Here is a 27,266-nt window from a genome sequence, read left to right as displayed (position 1 = left end):
GATTTAACCTGTACCTCCTGAGTAATGGCGTCAGAGGAAGAGTGCATCCTCCTCCTCTTGACCGTGGACTTGTGAGTCGACTCTACGAAGGCTCTGTATGTCATCAGCTGTAGTTCATAGTCCTGAAGAAAACAACCAAGGAGGGATGTGAAGTTAAAATAGAATAGAATAGAATAGAATAGAATAGAATAGAATAGAATAGAATAGAATAGAATAGAATAGAATAGATCTTTATTGTCACTGTCACAGGAACAATGTAAATCAGTCTAGCAGCTCAGTTCAATTTAGCAGCAAAACACTTGGTGCAAAAGGGACTGTATAAGAAAAATAAAATAAAATATCACAGAGTATTAAGAAAAGAAAAAAAAACTAGGGCCATGTCGTCTTAATACCTTTATCAAATTAATACAATTATAATTCAATACATTGGACTGAAGGATCATTTCCACAATTTTAGAGAAAATATTTGTCATTTTTCATGATTAAATACATTGTTCTAATGTTGTTTTGTTGTTAAACTGTACACAAGATAAACTATGGACTCAAAACCAATATATTACCTTAACTGAAGTGCAGTATTGTTTGGAGTGAGTCTGGCATTCGTCCAGTTTGGTCTGGTTCTGTTCAATCTCAGCTACTAATGCCTACAGGAAAAAAAAAAAAAACAGACAACACAACATTCATCATCTGCAAATTATTTTATGTTTCACAGTAAATAATTGAGCCTTGATTTAAATTATTTAGTCCTTAAAATAATTGAGACACGTTTCATTTTCTTGGGTCAGAGTGGAGTCTGTGGTACTGACCGTCTGCTGGGCCAGTTGTTCGGACAGGGCTTTGCTGTCGCTCTGTCCTGGTTGTGTGTTTTCTTGTCTTTCTGTCGTCTCTTCGATCCATTTGATCAGAGCAGAGTGTCCGTCTCTGTACTGCTGCAGGGACGAGCCCAAGACGTCTAGATCTGTTCGTCTACAAGGAAACAGAAACAGACATCCAGAACATTTACACATTAAACAGTGTAAAAAAAAAGACAGAGCTATCCTCCTATTTTTAACTCTTTTCTTTTCTGTTTCCCATGGCTGACTCACCTTGTCTCAATCTGTCTCTTAATTCCGCTCCACCTTTCTGCCAGCTGATTGGCTCTCTCCTGGTAGCGTTCCAGCTCAGGACTGCGATCTGGGTGGAGCCTGCTGAGCTGAGATCCCGCCTCTTTGGCCCGACTTACTTCGGACTGCAGAGACTGGAAGATGCCTTCTTGATCAGCGAGTTCGACCTGCCACCTCTGAAGAAGAAAACACAGACAGACACAGATTATTGAGAATAAAATCTAGAATACAGTGTAAATAAAAACGTTTGTTAAGGATGTGCCTCGTACCTCTAGCTGATCTCTGAGGTTTTGAATGGATGTGGTATCAGGAGGCACTATATCTTCTTCACTTAGTCTGCTCTCGTACTTCTTGACCTGGCTCTCCGCTTCGTCCAGGCTTCGAATCAGGACATCTACAGTCTTTAACCTGAGGAAGATAAATTAAACATTAAAAACATTTAGAAACGGTCGATGAACTGTGACTCAACTAATCAAACACAACACTGAGAAGTGACAAGTCTACTAACTTTTCTAGGAAGACAGATGACAGGTTGTGCAGTTTGTCTATCTTCTCCACAGCGTGGTTGAGTTCTGATCGGAGGACGGGGACACTTGACGATGACGGCTTCTCCTCGAAAAAGGTAACGCAACGACGAGACACGTCACCCAAACTAGAACGAAGGCCATCCAGCTCTGACTTCAGCTTCTGGAGAAGGAAGAGATTAAAAAAAACAAAACACTTGCATGAAAAACTAAAAATGACCATTCTGTATTTACTAAACCTTTATCAAAAATACGCTGGTGTTGGTTTTATTCCTGTACCTGCCTCTCCCCTACATGGATATGAGAATAAAATATGAATAAAAATGTATGAATGCTGGTTAAAAATGGAGAGGACACATCTCAGTAATGAGTTGAAAAATCTTTCCTGTGCAAAGGAGAGACTTTTACAGCAACAAGACATGTCATGTTTGTTTGTACATTAGTATTTAATTAGTATTTAAATGGTCTGTTTTGTGGGTCAGTTACTTGACTGGCGTACTGCTTCATCACTAACATCTGCTGTCAGAAGCGACAGCTGACATTATTTTATTACACACAAGTGACATTATGATGTTACAGGAAAGTGCATTCATGAAATCAATGGTGTATTTTTGTAAATTTGGGATTGGAGAGACAAAACAGATCTTTCATGTCTTGAGCTGAAAAAGTTGGAGAACAACTGCCCAAGGTGAACAGATATTACTAGAAAAGCACTTGGAGAGCACAGACCTCTGCCAAGGCAGATCAGTGCCCCACCCAAATCACCACCAAAATTTAATCAATTATTCCTTGTGCCAGTATCAACATTTCCTGAAATGTTCATCCAGATCTGTCCATAACTTTATGAGTTATCTTGCATACGGTCAGACAGACAGACAAACCAAAGCCCGCAAAAATATAACCTTCTTGGCGGAGGTAATAATGCTCTATATTTAGGACACTTCATGTACTATATGTTTGTTAAAAGACCAAAGTAAGATAAATTACTCTTGCCTGTTTTAATTATGTGTTTAGTAATGAAACCTGTATCATTAGATAATATGTGCCAACAGTATAAAAAGTAATTAAACCCAAATTAAACCCTGAAGCTGATACATGTATCTTATAAGGAACATTGAAGACTTACTAAAACATGTCATTGCTCTAAATAACCACCAGATGGGGCTGTTCCTCACCTCCTGCTCTGTAATCTGGACTGTGTTGTCAGAGCTGTCACCTGACAGCCGACTGGGGGGCGGAGTCTGAATTCCCCTCATCAGTCTCTGCTCGGTGTCGTTTAGCCGCAGTGTGATGTTCTGAAGCTCCGACAGGTATGAACGCGACACAGACTCATCCTTCTCCACTGAAACGATAAAGAAGGAAAGTGGAATCAGTGCATGGAACAACCCACTGATGGTGTCTGTTGACCTGACATCAGCCCAGGGCTTGTCTTAACAGCACAGGTGGCAAACATATGGGCCAAAACCGGTCTGCCAAAGGGTCCAATCCGGCCCATTGGATGAATTTGTGAATATGTGAAATGCAAAATTACACAGGAGATTACACAGGATCATTTTAGTTCAGGGGTCACATTCAGACCAACGTGATCTCAAATGGGTCAGACCAGTAAAACACTACCATAATAACCTATAAATAATGACAACTCCCTATTTTTCTCTTTGCTTTAGTGTAAAAAAGTAAAATTACATGAAAATGTTTACATTTACAAACTATCCTTTCACAAAAAATGAGAATTACCTGAACAAATGTGACCATCCTGAATGTTTTAAAAGAAGTAAGTGGAATTGTAACAATATTCTGCCTGTTATTGAATGTTTTGTGCAGTCATAGCTCCTCTGTGATCTGTAAGTTGTAATATATATGTGTCAATGAGAAGCTGAAGCAAAATATTGTTAAAAAAAAAAAAAAAAAAGGGCAATTCTATTTATTAAGACATTCAGGTTGTTTATGTTATTCACATTTTAAGGACGCTTTGTAGATGTAAACACTTTCACAATGTAATCTGACTGTTTTTCATTGTAATTATTTTACTGGTTCAGCCCACTTCAGATCATACTGGGCTGTATGTGGCTCCTGAACTGAAATGAGTGTGACACGCCTGTCTTACAGTATTGTTAGATTGCAAATGTTAAAGTATCAAACCAGAACATTTCCATGATTTGATTATGAGGAAACTTTTCATACACAAGTCATAACGAAATAATAGTGTAAATATGTACAATTTCTGAATAAATTGTGCGAATATGGCAGTGGACATGTTTCAGATGGTGGGTTTATTCTATGCCTTGAACTGTATGAGTATATTTATGGTGAACATTCCGGTTTTGGCCCTGGTGTCTCACCGGTCTCCATGTTGAGCAGCAGGTCCTGGCAGTGTTGCTGGGCCTGTTGGACGTCGTTCTCCAGGTCTCGCCTTTCAGCCGGTGTGAACAGAGCGCTCTCTCTGCTGTCGGACAGGAAGTCGGCCAACTGGGAGTCCATGTGATCCAGGACCTGCTGCCGCTCTGACGGAGACTGACAACGGACCTGACAGGTGAGACACAGAGGGAGACGCCGATCAGAACAACCCGGTGGAAGGGGAACAAGAAGGCTTATGGAGGAGATGACGCACTGGGACAGAATTAAACAGTAAACCCAAACTGAGGTGGACGGGTTAAAACAGAGCAGCTTCTTGTGTAACTGACCGTGTCCAGGCTCCATCCAGAGACGGTCCGGATGTCTTTGAGCAGGTAATGCCAGGACACCACACTCTTCATGTTGACATGGAGCTGATGCCACAGAGCCATGACCTTCTGGTACAGCTGCTCTGTCCTGTACATCCAAAAACAAACACACACAAAACACAAACTGAATCAAACACATGGAATATCATCACATCTCACACCATTTTTTTATTTAGATTTCTGAAATATTATAGCAAATGTCTTTTATTATCTTTTCTTACTGGCATTTAACATTATAATTACAATACAGTAGTGGAAAAAAGTTTTTGAGCATTCTTAAAATTTGACACAATCTCAAATATTATCATGAAAGATTTGCAGAAAAATCTTTTTTGTGTTTTTTGTGCTAATACCAACAAATACTTAAGAGAAAAAAATATCAAAACTAAATTCTTGACAGTTTCAACATGTCACGCCTGGCTTTGTTTTATTGTCTTGTTGAAACATCCTGTTTTAACCTCGACAGAACTGAGCATGTGCAGAAGGGAGCATGTATATATCACAAATGCATGGGGTGTCCAAAAACTTTTTCTTGAAATAAGATTTCCAAGATCTATTGTCTAAAAATAAGTTCTTATATCTCTCTGAAAAGTTACTCTTTAGGTGATTATGTCTTATTTTAAGAGTGATGAGATATTTTGACTAGTAATGAGAAAAACACACGTGGTAAGATTTGGATTTTTGCAATGTGAAAACTTCTTTCTTCTACTGCAGTGTTTCCCACTGGAGTTACGGAGTTCCCCATTCTGGAAAACAAAGCTATTTCAGGTCTGTTCCGTTTCTCCACAACCTATCTATGCGAGGTGGGCTTTTCAAGCGTGACTGATATAAAGACGAAAAAAGAGAGAGACTCAGCTGTTGAGGAAGATTTGTGTGTGTCTTTCTTCAATTCCTGCAAGAATATCAGCTTTGTGTTCAAGTTAACAGACCCAGGTTTCACACTGAGGAAGTAAATTGAGACTAGATTTGCATTATATTTCAATAAATATACTTTTTGTGACATTTTTGTTTAGTGGTGTGCCTTGTGATTTTTCTAATGTTAAATATGCGCCATGGCTCAAAAAGGTTAGGAAACACTGCTCTACTGTACATGCTGCACATAGTATGATCCCTGTGCATGTTGTTGTAGTGTTTGTTGTGTGAGTCTCACCTGCCGGCTGTGTCGATGGCCTCCTGGTTCGGTGGTGGGATGGTGAAACACACCGAGGGGACCATGGCCTCATTTCCTGTCGGACTAATCACCTTCCACTTCGTCCTCTGAGAGTTGTCCTCCAGAACGCACTCCTCTCCACTGCTTATCGTGATCTGAGAGGAGGCAGGGTGAAGGATGGATACAAGGAGAGGGAAGAGGGAAGAGGGAGAGGTAGGGAAAATACAGGAAGGAGGAGCAGATGGAGAAAGACAGGGAAAAAAAAACAGGCAATGGAGGTTATGGAAGGACAGAGCGAAGAGGAACAGATGCAGAGGATCAGAGGAGGTGAGATGGAGGATGAAGTGAGCGAGATGGATTGAAGTATCAGGGTGGGACAATGGTGAAATTATTTTTGTAAAGACAGTTTGATTAAACGGATAAGAAGGCGGGGTGAACGGAGAAAAGTGTAGGGTGAAGATGGAAGAAAAACAAAGCAAGGAGAGAGAAGATAAAACATGTAAAACAAAAGCTGATAGTAACAGAATGCAACACAAAATGCAAACATTCATGGATTTCATGAAGTTAGCAGCAGCTAGCTAATTAGAATTAAGTTGAAAAACCTGACGATGCCATGTGGAGAATGTTGCTCTGGTTCAGATCTTTAATTGGAAGCAGCAATTTTCATTAAACTCACGGAAAGGTTTACCTGGACGGGGTTTCTTAACCCATAAAGACCCACAGTGCTACTTTTGTGGTAATTACAAAAATTATTTTCTTTCTCTGTTTATCCTTTTATCACCATTTATTATTATATTATTATAGCATTTAGCATTTTTTAAAGTGAAAATCAGGTATTTTCCTATTTCTAATTACTGATCATGTACATGTTCATAAAAGCTCAGATTAAAGTTGAGGGCTATTATATCAGAAAAAGTATTATATCAGCAAAGATATCATTAAAGGAGGGGTAGGAGATGTTTTCCTGGAGCATTTTTTACTATATTGCTTAAAATCCCCTTCACACCCCAATTGCAACCAATTAATTAAATGCTCTAACACAAAAATAAAAAAAATTAATCACATGTGGAATGGACGGGACTGAAAAAACACCATCCAATCATTTTAACCGACCCATTGAAATGATTGAATGGTGATATGTCTATCAAACTCAACTGCCATTTGTCCCTCCCCCCTACCTCCTCCCCGCGTACCCCTCTTTGGGCATGAATCGTGCGTTCTCAGAGGCTTGGAGCACTTGTACATGAAACAAAGCTAGAGCCAAAGCTTGGCTATATAAGCTATATAAGGATGGAAAGTTCACTGGCAAACTGTTTTGTCACTAACATAAATCACTAGTGAATGTAACGTTAGCCAGACAGGTATGAACTGGAGCTGTTCTGCTGACAAACAGGGGGGTGTTAGAGGAGACTGAATGAGGTACACATGGATCTGTGAGCTGGGGCCGGGCGAATTGTTGCTGCGCAGCACTCATGAACAAGCATTGCGCGTGCCAGTACTCTGGAGGCGTGGCTTCGGTTTGGACTTTTGAATTGAGTATTTTCAAAATGTAGCTTGCTTGAACCGTTTTTCCAAGATCTCCTACTCCACCTTTAAATGACTATGAAAACAAGTGTGTCCATCCACTGTCATTGACCAACTCCATGGGTTTTAGTGGTGAATCAAAGTTGTAGAAGATGACGGTGTTTCCATGGTAACTACGGTTCCTCTGAGTGTCCAAATGGGTCATATCTGATGACCATGAAAAGATGACAAACTGCATTTTACACCAATTATTTACGTGTATTGCTAGTTTTAGTGGTTGTATTGTACAGGGTGGGGAAGCAAAATTTACAATGAACATTTAGTTGTTTTTTCTCAGCAGGCACTACGTCAATTGTTTTGAAACCAAACATATATTGATGTCATAATCATACCTAACACTATTATCCATACCTTTTCAGAAACTTTTGCCCATATGAGTAAGCAGGAAAGCAAACGTCAAAGAGTGTGTGATTTGCTGAATGCACTCGTCACACCAAAGGAGATTTCAAAAATAGTTGGAGTGTCCATAAAGACGGTTTATAATGGAAAGAAGAGAATGACTATGAGCAAAACTATTACGAGAAAGTCTGGAAGATACTATTAAAGAAGAATGGGAGAAGTTGTCACCCGAATATTTGAGGAACATTTGCGCAAGTTTCAGGAAGCGTGTGAAGGCAGTTATTGAGAAAGAAGGAGGACACATAGAATAAAAACATTTTCTATTATGTACATTTTCTTGTGGCAAATAAATTCTCATGACTTTCAATAAACTAACTGGTCATACACTGTCTTTCAATCCCTGCCTCAAAGTATTGTAAATTTTGCTTCCCCACCCTGTACAGGTATTTAACATTTTACATTAGTAGATGTTTTTGGTTGCCAGTGGATGTTTGGGTCTTTATGGGTTAAAGTCACCTGAGCAGCAGCACCACTGAGGAAAGCCTTAAAGCTACGATGGTTTAAAGAAACCCAGCTCAGGAAGAAGGAGTTTGGGATTAGAAGACTGCAGCGCTAAAATAAACACAAGGCCAAGCCATGACTGTGGGGAGAGATTTTAGTGCTGCACATGAAAGACTACGGCTGTACTGCCTCCCACACCCACCACCCTCTCACCCCTTCACTGCACACACACGCACATCAATACATCAATGCTAGCCTGTGCACAAACAGGAAATACATGAGATGTAAATTAAAGCCTGCTACGGTCTGACTGACTGAATGAACCAGTTCAGTTCAGATCAATGGTTGCGTCCTGCCCTTATTGGCTGATCTCAGTCTAATGGTGCTGGGCCTGGACAACTCCTAAACATGTAAAATTCATGAAAATGTGGATCTACATGAAGGTCAAACAGAGACAGAAATGCAGCAGATTTTATTTACAGATTCCCACTCACTGATGATTGATTATCTTTATATTTAAGCTACATAACTGAATCACCATGCAGAGGCAGATCAATGCAGATATTAAGATATTAGTTAGAGACATAAGAGTTAATATATTATCAACAGATATTAAGTGACCACAAAAGATCCTGGATCTGCATCTGTCACCGCATTAAGTTATAAGGATGTATAAAGTGCTTTATAAAGTGCAAACTGCTGTCATACAACCAAAAAACTAAAAACTTAAGATGTTTGTCAATTAATCAAATTTTACTTTTATAGCGCCACATCATAACACGTTACATTTAGAGCTGTTTAAGATCCTTCTACTATCAATTGACAGCCAGAATAATAATTTGAGAACAGTAGAGTAAGCATTGCGAATGGTTATAAAATATCATTTACATGTTACTCTGAATTGTGAGGTGGTTTTCTTGAAGCCTAAACCTTTAAATTTGAACAATACTGAAATTTGTTTTATAAATATTTACATATTTTTCATTTGTTTAATTTCATTTAGTCTTTTTAATTTGTTGATTGTTGAACATATGTATTTTATTTTAATATATCACTGTAGCACTTAATGTAAAAATGTTGTACAGCATTTCCCTGCCACTACTGAAACCATTTCAGTCCATGCCCTGAGACTAATTTTAGAAAAAGGCCTACATTTTGGTCAGATCTCTGCATGTATTCCTGTCTCTCATGATGAGCAGCCATGTTCTATCATCTTACAGTAAATATGATCAAAAGTCTAAAAAATCAGTGTGTAACTTTAAGGAACTGCAGAACTAGCATCTATATCTGGGAAATAAGCTTTTGGGGAGGTGGGGGTGGTATTGCAGAAAATGAAGTTTTATTTGTTTACTGTTGCACAAAATTATCTATAATCTGTCTCTAAACAAACAGTCAAAATGCAGAGGACACCATCCAAATATGAGAACATTTTGGTAGTAACATGAAAATGCTAAGTAAGAACTGCACATACTGTATATTAAACAAATTTCTAGCTTAAGTATTATTTTTGGTTTCCATAAATAACTGAAGAATCTTAGTAAAGATCCAAGATATATTTATTAAGTAGTTGTCCAATTTTTCCTTTGTAGCATAGTTTCAATGGAACCCATAATCTACCCACTTTTTTTTTCTTTTAGTCATAATTCAAATTTTTATGCAGAACAGTCTCATAAGATATTATACAGGAAATCATTGGTGCAAAGTACACTGCTCTCTGTTTTTGTTTTTTTTGAAAGGAAAAAAGGTTATCAATAATGCTCACTGAAAGGAAGAAAAAGAGAAAAAAAAGAAAAAAAGGAGTAATATAAATAAAGCAAATAAGTAAGTAAATGGATAATAATAATGATATTAATAAGCTTGTACACATAGCCAACCACAGTTCTAGGAAATAAGACAAATCTACCCACATTTAACTCTAAAAATCAAATGAAAACGCATAATTTCTGTCCTAGAGATCAATATAATTCATCTGTATCTGTATAATCTGTTGTGAATAATATCTCCTGTCTCCTAATATAATCATATCACACACCTAATGTCTAATTTTAAAGAAACTGTACCAGATTTACAGTGACCACAAATTAAGCATCCGACTCTTTGCTACTGTAGTATTTATTTATGTATTTTTTGCATACTTAACTAACTTTGTTGTTATTTATACTTATTTATTCATTGCTACCTCTGCAATAGCAATTATTTAAATAAATTTCCTGTAATGCACTACTCCATTTATATTCTGTCATATCCTGTCTGCACTTTATCCACCTTATACATACATTTACATCTTACTTATTGTATATAGTTGCTCTTGTTATTATTTATCATACATTCCCTTTTTTTTTCTTTTTTTTTTTTTTTGTTAGATTTCTAGGGTTCTATAAAAATGTTGTGCAAACCTGCTGCTCACATGTGCCTTTAAATTGCCCCCAAGGGAAAAATGGTTTTCTTTTAATTGAATTGAATTGATTGAGCCTGAAACATGCCTGAAATCAGCAGATAAGAGACGTGCAACCAGGGCAGTACAGTGTGTGCAGTGTAAGAATCTGAGGTGAGAGAGGGAGAATATAGGCAGCTATACCTGGACGTTCGTCTTGCCAGCCCGGCCGACAGACGAGAGGAAGGGAAAAAGGAGGAAGAGGACGAGGGAGTGAGAGGAAGGGGAGGCAAAAAAGGTACATGAGGGCATGGAGAGAGAGGAGACACAGGAAAGTGAAGGAGAGAAAGATTACTTAAGGTAATGTGCAAGTTTGTCCAGACGTTTGGTGAACATCAGCACACACTAGTTTCTTTTTTTTTTTTTTCCCTCCCTGATTCCATATTGATTTTTCTTTTTTGAAATCAGTGACGAGGTGTTCTATCTTTCACCTCACTAACACAGCAGACTAAAATAGCAGCTGCATGTCCATGGCAGGAGTGCAAGGTGCAGGTTGTGAACTGAGCCTGTAAAAGGGATGGGACAGATGTATAATTGATCAGCTTTTAGATTCCCTGAAGGCATCACAGCTGCAAATGAGGCACAGTGATGCATAAAAGTAGCATAGAGAGAGAAAAAGAAAAAAAAAGAAAAAAAAAAAGAACATGATGACTTCAGTAGTTGTTCATTTCTTTACTTTCAAGTGCCTTCTGACTATTTTTGGGGCTTCGGCAAAAAGCTGTGTTTTCTGGGAAGAACAAAAGCAAAAACCATCTATTGTGAGAATTTTGCCAAAGACAGATTCAGTATCATACTTATTATATTGATTCAGAATAAAAATTTAAGGGAAAAAATGGAAAACATCCAGAAAAATCCAGTGCAATTCATCAAAACAGACAACTAAGGAATATACGTTTTCATCTAAATACTAAATATTGTATTGAGGAAGCGGCTAAGAGTGATTGTGGGAGGGGCTTGGACAGAAAGTGCAGTGAGGAGGGGGTGGTTGGTGGCGAAAGTTGAAAAAAACAAAGAGTGTGTTCAGGTGAGAGCTGACCTTGTTGTGATAGTCAAAGTGTTTTTGTATTTGTACATATTTATTTAGTTACAGGACAGTGTGTATTGGCATTAGTTGCAAAGAACAAGATGCATGCACCAGATATAGCAGAGAAGCTAATTTCCATCTGTTGTCCTGTACATAATTTCAATAATATGACATTAATGTAAGTCTAATATGAAAAATAAGATGCTATATTTCCTTAATAATGTGTCTGATGAGCTCTGACAGAAACATACATTTATAATTTACTGTTAAAGGCTTGAAACATCCTGGTTCATGTTGCAGAGATGAACATCCACTAAACATCCTGTCTATATGGTCCGTCTTTTACCTCTATCTGTCTGTAGTCGCAGATGGCTTTGATGGGCGTGGTGGCTCCCAGGGTGCTCTCTGCGCTGCGGGGGCGGAGCTGCACCACCGTCTTGGCCCGGCCCACCAGGCTGGCCACCGTACTCCGGTACTCGATCAGCTGTTCCTTCTCCTCCTGAAGGGAAGAGGATACCATTGAAACTGTCAGTCTTGAAATCAGTCAGTCATACAGTTAAAATGTGTAATGTTCAGAGCAGAATATGAATTACGACAAAAAAGAAGAAACATTAGTCAACTTTAAACACTTTTAATGGCTATGGAAGTTATGATATTATGGAATAGCAAATAATACCCACCCAGAGGCATAAATAAATACACTTCTATGAAAACTGTACAATTTAAATACTTGAAAATATAGTCATTCCCATCCACAGGTACATGTATGCAAGGTGTTTTAATAAAAATATAGGCTATGATCTTTCAACAACAACAAATAAGCTAATTCAGACTGTTGAGAGTGCAAAAAAAAATATCTGGTAGATAAAATAGTGACCTATTATAACCCATAAAGACCTAAACAGCCCTTGGTGACCAAAACCATCTACTGATCTAAATTGTTGAATACCTGTTGATCCACTAATCTTATCAGTACATGTAAATAGTTGTTGCAAAATGTAGTTTGTCGTTTTTCCATGGTCATCAGATATGACCCATTTGGATGTTCATTACAGTCATCTTCTACAACATTGATTCACCAGTAAAACCCCTGGAGTTGGATCAATGACAGTGGATGGAGATGCTTGTTTTTATGTTCAGTAAATGATATATTTACTGAAAAAGTCACTTTTTCTTCTGTTTTCCCAGTTTCTGATATAACTCGCACTGTAATCTGAGCTTTAATTAACATCTACATGATCAGTAAACTAAATGTAGGAAAATACCTGATTTTCACTGCAAAAAAAAACAACAAAAAAACAACACAAACTACAGAAGATAATATTACAATAAATGGTGATAAATTACTTAAGGAACGTTAAATATAGAAAAAAATTCAATTGGGAACTGCCACAAAAGTAACACTGGGTCCTTATGGGTTAATGATGTATAAATCCTTTATACAGGTTGATAAAAGTAGGAAATATATCTGAAAAGAAAATAATCATATGCTTGTTTGGCTAAAGAAATGAATGAGCAGACAAAATAGCGGACTAAAATAAAAGAAAAAACAGTTAAATGTGTTAACAGTTGAAAGCTAAAAGTCATGGATAAGGATCAAAGCAGATGAAGTCAAACCTTTAAAAAAAACTGTGCTAAAAAGTTAAATACAAAAGGGATAATGGGTCAAAATAGCTATCATAAATTGGAAGGACATGGATTGACATTTAAATATTAGCTAAATAAGCTAACATAAAAACAGCTAATACTCAGCTATAAATGATCAAGAGCTAAAGTGATAGATATTTAAAACATGCTGATAAAGAGTTAAGTCCCTAATAAATACAACAGTTAAACAATAGTGAGATAAGTGTAAATAACTGAAGTAGCTAACAGTCATGGATAAATGATCACAACAGCTGAAGTTAAGGATTAATGCTAACAAGTCAAACAGTTAGTTAAATGTATAATTAGTTGAAATGGCTAAAAGTTACGGAGAAATGGTCAATAGAGTTAACATCATGGATTTAAAGTTAAAAGTGTCAGCTAAATGTACAGTTGAATAATTAATTAAAAAAAAAAAAAAAAAATCATCAAAGGAGCCAAAGTCGTTAGCATTAACTCGCTAAATGTAATGTTAAATGTTTAATGTTTAATACTAAAATTAGGAAAAATGTATTGTTTGATTCTTGTATTAAGTTAGTGATAACGGTGTAAAAGCACTTGAAGGGTAAGAATAAATAACTTTACACTTCTTCCTATTCCTTTTCAAAATTTAGACTTGCACATCCTTTAAGATAGATCCTGTTCATTTAAATGTTATTTTGTTTTTGTCTTATTTTACTTTGTTTTATTTTGTTTCTTTGCATGTTCGAAATAAATAAATAAAAATAAATAAAATAATCAGATGCAACAGCTAACGCTCATGGGCTCATGGATAAATAGTCAAAATAGTTAATGTCATGCGTTAAATGCTAAAGCTTTTGGCTAAATGTGTTGTAACAGCTGACAAAAAAAGCAAAAATAGCAACGTTGGTAGGTTGTGCCACTCTGACAGGTTACTGTATGATGAAATCTTGACCCAACCAAACGGTACATGCTTATCCATAATTAATGGTGTTAGATATTTCCCCCTCAGATGAGAGGATTGCACTTTCCTCTGACTCAGCTGCTCGTGTTAGTTCGGTGCTGAACATTAAACATTTACTCGGTGCTCTTCATCCTGACAGCTAGAATTACATTTCATTTCCATCAGGCCCCCAGCAGAGGCTCATTAAGGATTCATTAGACAGACACCAGCAATGTGGCAGGACAGAGGGGAATGGTACGGAAATAAATAGATAAATGAGAAACTGTGTTTGAAAAAGATGGAGAAACAGAGAAGCCAATGAGGCCACGGCATTAATAACTTAATACGTTACACCCAAGAAATGAATGTCACACAGAGATGGTGTTCGCTGCAGTCAGCATTATAATAATAGCTCAATTAATGTGCTCAGAGGGAATGCAATTTATAATACACAAGTAAATTAAAATGCGGCTACATGAAAAATTACAAATTACTATTGCTAAATGACTTACTCAACAAAAAACAATTATACAGATCAATTTAATGGACTTTTTGCAGCTAAGTTAGCTATGAATTTACTGGAAAAATTAACTTAAAATGACTTATGAAGAACCACTACGAACCACTCTAAGGCTGCAATTTAACATGTTGATCGTAATAATCCAATGTGTTGTAATAATAAACAGCCTGAACAGAATATGCAATATATTTCCCTGCATTTTGTAGTAAATTATGACATACAGAGGTGGTCTTTACAAAGTGGGGAGTTTTAGATGCTGCTTTTTGAGCATGTTGTTGAGTAATGCTGTTAGCAGAATGGTGCAGGAATCTGCACTTTTAAATCATGTTTGTACGACAAATATGATTAATAATAATAAATAATAATACGTCGGTTTTATATAGCGTTTTTCTAAGTACTCAAAGATGCTTTACAATAAATAGCCAAGGGACAAACATACATCAGACGGGTAAACAGATACGAAGTTAATACTAAATGGTAATCGAAGAACAAATACAGAGACAAATACTGACAAAAAAAAAAAAACACACAAAAGAAGGCAGATGAGAGTGGATGAGGTTGAACGGGCAGTCAGTTTTCGAATGATGATCTGAAGAGGTGGGATTTGAGTTGGCTTTTGAATGAGGTGAGTGTGTCGGAGTTCCAGATGTGAATGGGTAGGGAGTTCCAGAGGGTGGGGGCGGCGATGGCCAAAAAAGGATGGATTAAAAAAAAAAAAAAAACACTGATCTTTTTACAAGACTTCCCTGATTTTAGCTATATTTGTAAGATACATTTAGTAAGAAGCTAATTTTCTGACATGAGGTGTGTGAGTTTGATGCATTTCTAAAATAAATATGACAAAAAGCTGATGTTTTTCATGAAGTCCCTGACTTTTCTGTATTTATGTAAAATAATAACGATAAAAGCCTGATATTTTGACATGAAACCCCTGATTCCAACTGTATTTGTAAGATTCCTACTGTATTTGTACGATAAAAACAATAAAAAATAGATAAACAATAAAAAAAGATAAAAACAATAAAAAGCTGTTTTGAAATGAAACAACCTGATTTTGACATATAGATAGATAGATAGATAGATAGATAGATAGATAGATAGATAGATAGATAGATAGATAGATAGATAGATAGATAGATAGATAGATAGATAGATAGATAGATAGATAGATAGATAGATAGATAGATAGATAGACTTTATTACATATATTATAATAAAAACTGATCTTTTGATATGCAACCCCTGAGTTTAATGTTTTTCTAACATAAATATGATAAAAAGCTGATTCATGGAACTATTTTTATGTTATTATTTAGACTAATAAAAGTTAGCAACAACAGCAGTGACCATGTGTATTACATAATGGCTTGTTTTTTCATTGTTACAGGGTGTATTTAATCTGTATTAACTGACAGCAAGTGTGTATGACCTTTAAAACCAGTGAGAATGCAATAGACAAATCCAGTAACAAGGTCCAAACACAACTGATTATGAGCTGGACGTGTCCAAACAGCCCTAAACTCTAATATGTATCTTTAAAGAGGCCGTGTTAATATCCTCTCCTCTGTTATCAGCTGATTCTACACCAGGCTCAGCTGGATACTGGGAGTTGTGTAGATGCAGAAGCAGCTACAGTACAGTAATAACTTTCCCCATACAGAGATGGATGGAGCACAGCAAACTGGAAACCTCATTAACTGGAGCTGGAAACTGATTATCACACACGTACAAACACAGACTCCGCAGATACACAGGTGCATGAATCTAGATACAGACTGTAAGTAAGAGTATTGACTTGACACAGATCTGTGAGAGGAGCAGCTGTCGGTGACACACTCCCCTTTATTAGGAGGATATGTTTCCTGCTTGGGCCTGTGGAGAGTCGCCCGCACTAACGCTGCCATCTGCTTAAAGTCAGAGGTGTGTGTGTGTGTGAAGTAGGCGTGAATATGGCAGCCTCGCAGAACGCCACGGGGGGGATGATTCAGCGAAGGCACTCTCTAACAGATTACTTCACCCTGTCATGTGGTGCGATGCAGCTGCCCGAGGCCGAGCAACAATCAGGAGGTCACTGCTTATTCTGACGCTTTAGTCAGGTCTGGATTTCAGCTCAAAGGTTACAGTAGAGGCCTATTATTCCATTAAAACAGGGGTGTCAAATATACGAACCGTGGGCCAAAACCATCCCGCCAAAGGGTTCAAACGGGCCCGTGGGTTGAATATGCAAAAAATAAGTGCAAAAATTAGTTGAGGTGCCACATAAAGCCCAAGTGGATGGGCCAAACGGGCCAAACTACTAAAATAATAGCATATAAAACTGTAAATAATAACTTATTTATTAAGAATAAGTTCAATTTTAACAATTTGACATACATTTCATCACCCCTACACTTTCTCTGTTAAATTGTATGCAAGTATAGAGGTGAATGTATAAGCTAATGCCCCTGTGATCATCCTATGTCTATTTGTTTTTTATTTGTTTGTTCGTTTTGATGTCTATGTCATCATTATGTGTATTTTCTAAATGTTTAACTTCTAGCGAATGAGTGATATATTAATGTTGGCTGTTTTATATTTTGTTCCGTCACCTGCCTAGGGACTACAGATGAAAAGTAGTTCTTTTACTAAATGTGGCATATTTACAAGGGTGTATTTTTATACATCAATGTTCATAAATGTGCATGCTCCCTATTAAATAAACCAATAAATAAATAAATAAATATTCTGCCTGTTAATAAATGTTTTTTTTTCCTTTGTGGATCCACTGTGACCTGGGAGTTGTAATACAGATGTAAAAATGATAAAATGATAAAATGAGGCATAATATTGTTGAAATAATATTATTTTTCTTACAAAATGTCAGTTTGTTCATGGTTGCTCAGGTTACTCCCATTATTTTGTGACAGGATAATTTTTCGATATCAACATTTTCATAATGTAATTTTACTTTATTACATTAAAACAAAGACAAAAAAAATCTGAGCTGTTCTTATTTATGGTTTTATTTATCCTACTTAATACTGGTTGAGCCCACTAGAGATCATATTGGGCTGTATGTGGCCCCTGAACTAAAAGGATTTCAACACCCCTGCTCCAAAATGAACATTACTATCAGTGCATTACATTTAGGTTTGCACTGTGCAGACGAGGTGGCAGCTCGGCATCTAAACCTGAACCACAAAGACTGAACTTGGGTAAAAAAAAATCCTTACCCTCCATCCATCCATCCTCTCTGCCAAATTGCAAATGACCAAATTCTGCCATTCATTAAGTGTCTCCTCTACAGATGACTTGCTCAAGGGCATTAGCATCATTTAGAAGATGAGTCCTATTTTCAGGGTTTTTTTTAATTAACTATTTACTCTGTAATTTCCCAGTTTGGGAATAATAAAGTATATCCATCCATTTATTCATCCATCTTGAAACTGTTCATATCAATCACTTGGTTAAAAACAACAGCATTTCTGCAGCTTTAAATATGTTAAATGTAAAACTTTTGACATCATTTGGCACCAACATGCTTAACTTTATTCACATGAATGAAATAAATAAACCAAAAAAAGTAGTTTTATGCAGTTTTTTTCCTGACTTTATCTGCAAAGCTCCTAATTTGAACATTTTCTTGCAAAGGTCAAATTAATTATTTCCAAGTAAACATATATAGAGTGAAGGAAATACACTGCTGTACTTGAAAGTGATGTTAACAAAAACACATAGAATTTCTTTATTTTTAAGGCAGACATCACATTAGTTTATCCTTCCATTTTGTTCTTTTTTTGTAGTTTTGTTAATGCGGGATCGATAAAAATCCTCCAAAACACACTTAAGCCAAGAGCTAAAATTCAAATTATTGTCTTTTTTGTGACTTTTGGAAAAGAAAAATTAATTGTAAAGCAATAATCCCAGGACCCTTCATGCCTGTAATAATTCTCCACTAAAAACAGGGGTTACTGAAAATGACCACATACCATGGAGTCCTGCAGCAGGTCTTCCAGTTTGCTCAGTCTGCTGTTTTTATCGCAGGTATATTGTCTCTTGATAGTTTCCTGGAGCTGCCGAAGGTATGACTCACAGTCCCGAGCGTCGCTCATAAACTGAAAGACAGAAGGAGAAGAGGACGGTTTAATTTTACACCGTTATTGTTTGCATGCTGTGAAAAATCTGGAGGATCATCAACACATAGAAATAAACGACTGTCAATAGAGAGTCAGTTTAAAAGCTAAAATTCAAATGACCTCACCTGGAAGTATGTGGTGTTGTCTTTAAGGTGCTGCTCTACACACACACACAGCTGGTTCACCCACTGCCACTGGGTCTGCAGGGCTGCACTGTACGCCTGGAAACCAACAGAAAGATGAAGATGGAGGAAGACCGACAGCAGTCATGTCACGTTTGAGTTACAGAACTATTAACTAGAGGCTTTAAGGCTATGCTCAGACCAAATCAGATAGTTTCATCAAATGAGCTCTTTAACATAGACTGCAAGTGATAATATCAGATGTGTGTGTCCGGGCATCACTGACACATCTGCATAATGACACAGTGATCTGGAATGAACTGTCTGAGCCTGTGATGCAGCTTTCTGTCATGGAAGACTGACAAATGGAGGTCCTTCCTGTCGCTGTAAATGAAACGACAGCAGATGGTTTATTTAGCTGCCTGCTCCATGTTGCCCTTCATTGCTCCACACTTCCATCAGTCTTGATTTCACATCCATCGCTTCCTGTCGCAACTTTGAAATACAATTTGTGCGTTCAGTGTCTCCACGATGTGAGGTATCCGACTGGGATTCCAATTTGCAAAAATCATATTTCATGCCTTTTATCTGTTGGCCAGACCTTCTCAAATCAATCTGAATATAACAGTTATGCCAAAAATCTGATCTGGGCTGGCAGTCTGATAGGATTTTTACCATCACTAGTCACAAAATGACCATTATTTCTCTGCAAAGCATTAGCTGGGATTCTCTAACACAGGGGTCTCAAACATGCGGCCCGGGGGCCAAATGTGGCCCGCCAAAGATTCCAATTCGGCCCGTGGGATGAATTTGCAAAGTGCAAAAATTCCACAGTCAAGGCTGTGGAACTCATTTTAGTTCAGGTTCCACATACAGACCAATAATAATATAATAATCCACAAAAAATAATGACTCCATATTTTCTTCTTGGTTTGATGTGAAAAAAATAATATTACATTATGCCTATAAATAATGACAACTTCAAATTTTTGATTTTGTTTTAGTGCAAAAAATAACATTAAATTATGAAAATACTTACATTTACAAACTATCCTGTAACAATAAAATGTGAATAACCTGAACTAATATTAACAACCTGAAATGTCCAAAGAAAATTAAGCACAATTTTAACAATTTTCTGCCTGTTACTAAGTGTTTAGTGTCTTTGTAGATCCGATCCATAATGCACAGATATAAATGATAAGCTGAGGCAGAATATTGTTAAAATTGCACTTATTTTTTCTTAAGGAATTTCATTTTTTTCAGGTAATTCACATCTTCTTTGCTTAGATAGTTTGTAAAAGTAAGTATTTTCATAAATTACAGGTTTTTTTTTTTTTTTGCACTAAAACAAAGACAAAAATTTGGAGTTGTCATTATTTATTGGTTATTACGCTATTATTTTACTGGTCTGGCCCACCTGAGATCAAATGGGACTGAATGTGGCCCCTGAAAAAAAATGACTTTGAGATCCCTGCTCTAACACATCTGAGTATTGACATGGATGAACTGCATAGTTAGCAACTGTGCACTCATCAACATGTCACAGGCTGTTTCTATTTTTTTCTCTCTGTTACCGCTGCGCTTCTCTATCTAACAATCACCCAATAGCTTTATAAATGTCACAGCTAATGCTCTTTAGGACATAATCAGTATATCACAGAGAGCATACTGGATTTAACCCAAAGCACTCTGGGTAAACATTTCTCTCAAATATGTCACAAGGATGAAACCTGACATATCTAAAGGTTATTGAGCGGAGCTGAATCGATCCCAGCCTCACCTCCACAGTCTGTTTGGCTGGATGGTTATCCTGACACAGACGGTTGGCCGTTTCCTGGAGCGATCGCATCACATCTTGTTTTTCGTCCAGCTCTAACCTCATTTCCTACGAGCAGAACAGGAAAAGAAGGAACGTCACAGGCTGCTATGAGTGTGGAAAAAGTGTCGGTGTGCAATTAATAACCATTATAAAATTGTTGTGTTTTAGGGTTAGGGTTATAAATAATAAAATATAATAATAATGTAAAATAATAATAAAAAATAGAATAATAAATAATAAAGGCAAAATAATTACTGGCTGTATCTTTTTCCCTCATAAATTAATGACACATATAATCAGTTCTGGTGCCACAGTTCTTCTCGGTCTATCTTTTAGAGGAAATTCTTTAGTGTATTTTAGAGTGTATATACTAACCTTAATGTCAACCTGGTTACTAACCCACTGTTTGTTTGTTTTGTTTTGTTTTTTTTTTTTTGGGGGGGGGGGGTTGGGTGTTTTTTTTTTGTTTGTTTGTTTTGTTCTGTGTCAGTCTGTGTGTTTTTTGTCTTGTGCTGTATGCAAAGCAAAGTATCTTTATCTATCTATCTATCTATCTATCTATCTATCTATCTATCTATCTATCTATCTATCTATCTATCTATCTATCTATCTATCTATCTATCTATCTATCTATCTATCGTTCGCAGCGCCGTCACTCACAGTGTACAACTCTTTTTTGGCGTTCATGTTGGAGTTGTTGTCGCTCCAGTCGTAGGCGATCTCCTCCTCCTCCCTCTCGTTGAGCCAGATCAGCTCCTCAGTGCAGTGTGACACAAACGTGTGCAGACTCTCCAAGCTCCGCAGGCGCCATGACGAATGTTCCTATGGTAACGACACAAACAACAGCATCGTCACGCTGATCAGCAGAGCAGAGGAAATGAATCTGATCGGCTGTTTTACTGTTGATACTAGAACATTTAGACAGATTTGAAGAAACTCTTAGTCCTGTTACATTGCGTGATATCCTATATTATATAGGGGAAGTGGACTCTGTGTGTGCGTCTCGGGCATCACACAAAATCCGGAAAGAGCCGACTGCTGCCGTTTGTCACACTTAAGTATTTATGGTCAAGGAAGAGACTAGCAAAAATGGCAAGTTGATAGGACCAATATTTTGGAAGATATTAGTAATTTTGGAATACAATAGCCTCCCAATGGCCAATCACGTTGCTACACTGTAAAAATCTAAATCTTACCAAGTGTATTTTTCTCATTTCTAGTCAAAATATCTCATCACTCTTAAAATAAGACACAATGACTTAAAGAGTAACTTTTTAGTGAGATGTAAGAACTTATTTTTAGACAATAGATCTTAAAAAATCTAGTTTGAAGAAATCTTACCAAGATAATTTTCACTTGTTTTCCATTGGCAGATTTTTTTGCTTGAATTAAGCAAAAAAAAATTATCTTGAATTAAGCAAAAAATAATAATAATAATAATAATAATGATAATATCAGTGGCTCTAGAACCCGCAGCTCCCAACGGATCAATGTGCTAGTTAGTTTTACTCCTCTAATTAATATGCTGTTATATTGTGTGTGTCTTTCACCACAGTAATTGTGTTTTATTATTTCTCACTTGAAAAACATGCAATGTAAACAGCTACGTCAGGGGTGTCAAACATATGGCCTGCAGGCCAAAACCTGCCCATCAAAGAGTCCAATCCGGTCCATGAAATGAATTTCCAAAACAAAAAAACTGCACTGAAGGCAATAAACACCAAGGCAGTTGAACTCAGCTTAGTTCAAAGGCCACATACAGTCCACTGTGATCTCTAGTGAAATAATAGTATAATATCCTATAAATAATGACAATTCCAAATTTTCTCTCCTATTTCTATTTATTTCTATTAGATTAAAATTAAAATATTTCCATTTAAAAACAATCCCTTCACAATAAAATGTGAATAACCTGAACAAATATCAATAACCTGACATGTCTTAAGAAAACCAAGTGCAATTTTAACCATGTAATCCCTGTTACTAAATGTTTTGTGCATATGTAGCTCCATTGTGACCTTTATGTTGTGTTAATAATAAATTGCGAAATTGCGCTTATTCTTTTAAATACATTTCAGGTTGTAGATGGTTGTTCAGGTTATTCAGGTTCCTCCTTCATGGGTAAAAACAGAACCTACATTACTCGATTAATGTTGGTTTGAGAGCAGATAAAATTGCACATTCAGAAAGTAGTCGAACCGACTGAGGATAAACCAGTGTTAATGAACTGAGAGAAGAATCCAAGGCCTCACCAGCTTATCTTTTATTTAAAAGGTAGGATGCAATACCAATGTTCACTTCAGAAATCAAAGTAAAAGCAGATGTTAATATGCAAAATGTCATTTGATGATACATGTAGAGCCAAATTATATCAGAGACAGAAGCTCAGGAAAGGGGGAAAGGACATGAAAAGGGGGGAACTGAGGTAAAGAACAAAAGAGAGCAGATGCAGATTTGTGTGATGTAAATGTGAGAGTCCTGCCATGCTCTAATGGGATTAACTGAAGGAGGGAAGAAGCAGGAAACAAAGAGGTTCACTTCCACAGACACAAAACCACACATTCTGAGTGGAGACTGACCAGTAGTTTGCAGTATTGATGCTCCAGCTTGGCCAGGGTTTCAGAATAACTGCTCTTGAAATTTGGAGAGACTTTAGGCTTTGGGGGAGAAAAGAGTAAAGCTTTGTTACTTGAGTTCACAGCAGGAAGCTTGTACCGTATGTGCTGTATGTGTGTGATGTGTGTTCTACCTCGTAGCTGCGGGCCTCCTGCAGACTGCTCATTAGCTCCTCGACTGCAGTGTGAATGGAGTTGTGCTCTTGAAGGTTTTTTTCTACAGACGGAAGGTCTGCGCCCCATTCGGCTCGCTCCAACATGTCCTGAAACAATAAAACCAGCCCATATGAGGGTCAAAATACACTACATTAATTTGTTATTATTTACTATGTTCAAAAACCTAATCAAACTGTAGGTTTCAGTCCTTTTCTCTTAACAGTCATTTTAATCAAGCACCTATCTGAAATGTGTTGATTGGTGTTTAATATAATCTCAGTCTATCAGATATTCTGATTTTTGTGTAAAAAAAAAAAAAGTACAGTTGTGACCCAGAGTTTAGGCAGCAGATGCAGTTTTTATATTTGCAAGCTTTGCTGCTTCAGGTTTTGCCCATATTGCCTCGTAGCATAATTGTTTAAGTACTGCTTTAGGCAATTATGCTACAAGGCTAACGATATGTTTCTGAGATACACTGAAGAACAATTATTAGCATTTATAAGTTTCAAAGACATTTATAGATGAATAAATCACATTTAAGCAAAAAGTCATTTCTGGACACAGCTCTACATAAGGTTAGTTGTATAATAACTACATGTTTAACTAGACTAATGTTGATTTATGACAAAATATGACAAAATATCTGATCAGGGCCTGAAAAGCTTCTTGTTCTTAGACACTTCTCAGTACAAGACAATATCTTAAAAGGAATTAAAGTTATTAGAAAACTAAACTTCATAAATAAATTGTGTGTTTAACATTGTGATTTCAAAATTATTTTTTGTACTTCTATATAAATTAGTTGTTGGTTTTGCTTCTGCAGCTCATTAAATTACTACCTTATTGTTAAATGAGTAAACATGTGCGTTCCGGAGCCTGACCTGTGTCTCCTCCACCCATCCCAGCAGCTCGTAGATGAACCTGAGGCTTCCTTCGTCCTCTGATGAAGACATGGCCACCAGCTGGGAGCGAGCCATGGGTCGGCGCAGGAGTGCAGCTCCCACTGCTCCCACTGCACCCACAGCTCCCAGCAGAGTCTGGCCCAGTGACAGGCCACTGTCGGTGGGCCGCTGGCTGGTGAACTCTGCCCCCGTGCTGCCGAGGGCTTGAGAGAAGTGGCCTTTCCTGTAGACGCTGGAGCACTGCAGCCTGAGGGAGACCAGCTCCTCCTGAAGGCAGGACACTCTGGAGGTAAAAAAAAAAAAAAAAAAAAAAAAAACACATCAAAAACATGAATCCACATGACTGTTCTTTTGTTTGTGATGATTTATGAGGTGGATACAGCAATCTGAAGCAGTGATCCTCTGTTAAATTCTATATAATTCATACAATACATGTTTTTAAATGTGAATTAAAGTTGTCCAGTGTTGGTTCCAATAAAGGAGCAAAAAAAGATAATTTTTTATCAGTAAAATACAATGTATACATTTAAATACAGTTCAATTAGTTTCTTTTCCTTTTTCTCAGCTGTATGTGTATCCCTACAAACCTCCATAGGCAACATAGGATGGAAATTAAAGAAAACAATAACAATCACAGCAAACAAATAATGTCCACTTCCAGAAATAAGGCTGTTAGTATAAATCTTAGTTGAAGCAGGATGACATCACCTTGATTAACAAAAAAAGATCCTTTTTAGGATTTAGATCCTCATTTGCTGTGTACTACCTGAGTAATGTTTCTGCAACTCAGTAAAAGTATGGAAGTATCATCAGCAAAATGCACAGAAATTATGACAAGTAAATGGAGACACAGTGCATTAAAGTGGCTCTGGCTAGTGTTTTACCATTATATATTAAGTTTTTATATTATAGTCCTGCTGCATTTCACTGCTGTAGAAGTTATTTATGTCCAGAACAAGCAAAGAGCAGATACTGTTTTATATTTCCTGATTCACTCTCAAATGTTCTGCCTGTCATCTGCACTTTTTCTGTATTTTGCTGCTGTAAACACTGCAATTTCAAAAACGGTGAGATCAATAAAATCTTATTTTATCTTGAGCTCATCTGAAATTCTTTGTACGCTATATAAACTTGTAATCTACACAACCATCATATGTATGTTGTGTTGCTTTCCTTTGAGAACCAAGAATGTCGACAAAAATTCAACTTTTGAGCTCAGAAGAAGAACTCAGTTCTGTTGCCAGCTTTAGGATGAGGCATTTTTAAGCTCAAGCATTTATTTAGTTTAACCCATAAAGACCCAAACATCCACCGTTGACCAAAAGCCTCTACTGATCTAAACTGTTGATAAAGTAACAGTTCAGCTTTCGGTTTATTAACAGTTAACATAAGAAATTTGGAGATACATTGTTATTAGTGGACAGGAAGGAGATGAAAAAGAGTAAAATCAACTAAAGCTGTCGGATACATATAGTGGAGTAAAACATACAATATTTGCCTGTGAGATGTAGTGGAGTAGAAGCTCCATGAAACAGACATGAATAGTGAACAGAAGTATTACTTTATAAGGTTCATAGATGCAAAATGAAAATGCTTCTGAACATATAATGTTGGGTTTCTGTAGAATTGACTTAGAGTCTGGTTTTGACCAACTCTATATATAAAATGTCAAGAGATAACTTTTTTGTGATCTGGCGCTATATAAATAAAATTTGATTGATTGAGCGATTTAATTGGTTTTCCCCTGTAAGTCGCTTTGGAAAAAAGCGTCTGCCAAATGCGTAAACATATAATGACTAGATCAGGTCTGTTTTTCTGATACATTAATATTATTTGAGGAAAATGTTGACAAGGCACCAAATGAGGAATTATCTTCCTCTTATTTTCTGATACCGCTGATTTAAATGGATGGAGTAACGGGGCGAGACTTTATAAACTAAACTTCAATCCTGCTCCTTTTCGAATGGTTTACTTTCTTTTTTATATAATTCTTTTGTTGTTGATTTTATTGCAAATATTCGAAATAAACAAACAAACAAATGCAAACAATTACAGGTTTAACCAAAATGGAGCCTGTTAACCTGTAATGATGTCTAACAATCTGTGTGTTCCTGTTGTTCATTTAAATTGACTTTTATTAAACTAATTCGATACAGAGGAACCACTTAAATGAGAGCTGAATCCTCCAGACCCACCTGAACGCCAGCTGCTCCACCTGGTAATACTTCTCATCTCGAAGGACTTTCAGTTCCTGGTTGAGTTGTCTGATCAGAGACTCGCAGTCCTGCAGGTAACAGGCCAGTTCCCGCTCACACTGAACCGCCTCGCCGCTTTCCACGCGAGACATGTCCTGGACACAAGACAAGGCAGTGGTTTATTTGACTATTTAGAATTATTTATTGGCTTGGCTTATGTGTAACAGTGTTTTTCCGAGCTATGATGACAGTGAGCCCATTTACATGTACGCTAAAAATATGATCGTGAACCAATTTTTGAAGTTGAAGGAGTTTGTTTTTGTTTCTCACTTCAGATTTTATTGGTATTTTAGAAACACATAGTCACCAAAAACAACAAAAAACCTTGCGTGGGTACACTACACAACACTACATTCACATTATTCAGTCCTTCCACCATTCCGGGGTCTGTAATGAGTCCATTTATTCCATTTTTTGTCCATTTGTGCATCTTGTAGTCATTGTTTGTGAGTTAATTTTTCCATTGTATATATTCCTTCAGAAATCTGATGTTTAAATTTATGTGTCACCTGAATCATTCAGAAAATACTGTAATTTTATTGCTGACTAATCTTGTATATAGTTCTGTACGTTACACATCTCTGATCTGGAAACACTGGTATGACTGGTTCTTGAAAGTACAGAGGGTTTTTTTTTTTACATTTTTTTTTATTGTGTTTGTATGTATCTGTTTGCTTTTTAATGTGGACTATGAGTCTGTAATAAAGCTTATCTATCTATCTATCTATCTATCTATCTGAGTTTTATAATGAAATGAATGAAAAAATGAATGAAAAAAGTTTTATAATGATCTTTAATATTATTATTTTATATCGTTTGACTTTTGCAC

At 36.8% G+C, this 27,266-nt stretch overlaps 1 protein-coding gene across 1 annotated transcript in view; it reads right to left on the bottom strand.

The window, feature by feature from the left end:
- Positions 1-27,266, bottom strand: part of macf1a (microtubule actin crosslinking factor 1a) — a 377,887-nt gene that overhangs the window by 133,596 nt on the left and 217,025 nt on the right. The window contains 20 exon segments of the mRNA XM_030146682.1: positions 15-122; positions 561-644; positions 807-966; positions 1,086-1,279; positions 1,373-1,511; positions 1,612-1,790; positions 2,803-2,969; positions 3,970-4,153; positions 4,312-4,438; positions 5,501-5,655; positions 10,503-10,514; positions 11,729-11,881; positions 18,419-18,544; positions 18,691-18,786; positions 20,471-20,575; positions 21,170-21,331; positions 23,089-23,166; positions 23,259-23,387; positions 24,162-24,465; positions 26,378-26,532. Coding sequence (XP_030002542.1) covers positions 15-122; positions 561-644; positions 807-966; positions 1,086-1,279; positions 1,373-1,511; positions 1,612-1,790; positions 2,803-2,969; positions 3,970-4,153; positions 4,312-4,438; positions 5,501-5,655; positions 10,503-10,514; positions 11,729-11,881; positions 18,419-18,544; positions 18,691-18,786; positions 20,471-20,575; positions 21,170-21,331; positions 23,089-23,166; positions 23,259-23,387; positions 24,162-24,465; positions 26,378-26,532 — 2,817 coding nt within the window.

Source organism: Sphaeramia orbicularis, chromosome 11 (assembly GCF_902148855.1).
Source record: "Sphaeramia orbicularis chromosome 11, fSphaOr1.1, whole genome shotgun sequence".
In the NCBI taxonomy this organism is placed as follows: Eukaryota; Metazoa; Chordata; class Actinopteri; order Kurtiformes; family Apogonidae; genus Sphaeramia; species Sphaeramia orbicularis.
This window is presented reverse-complemented; position numbering and strand designations above follow the sequence as displayed.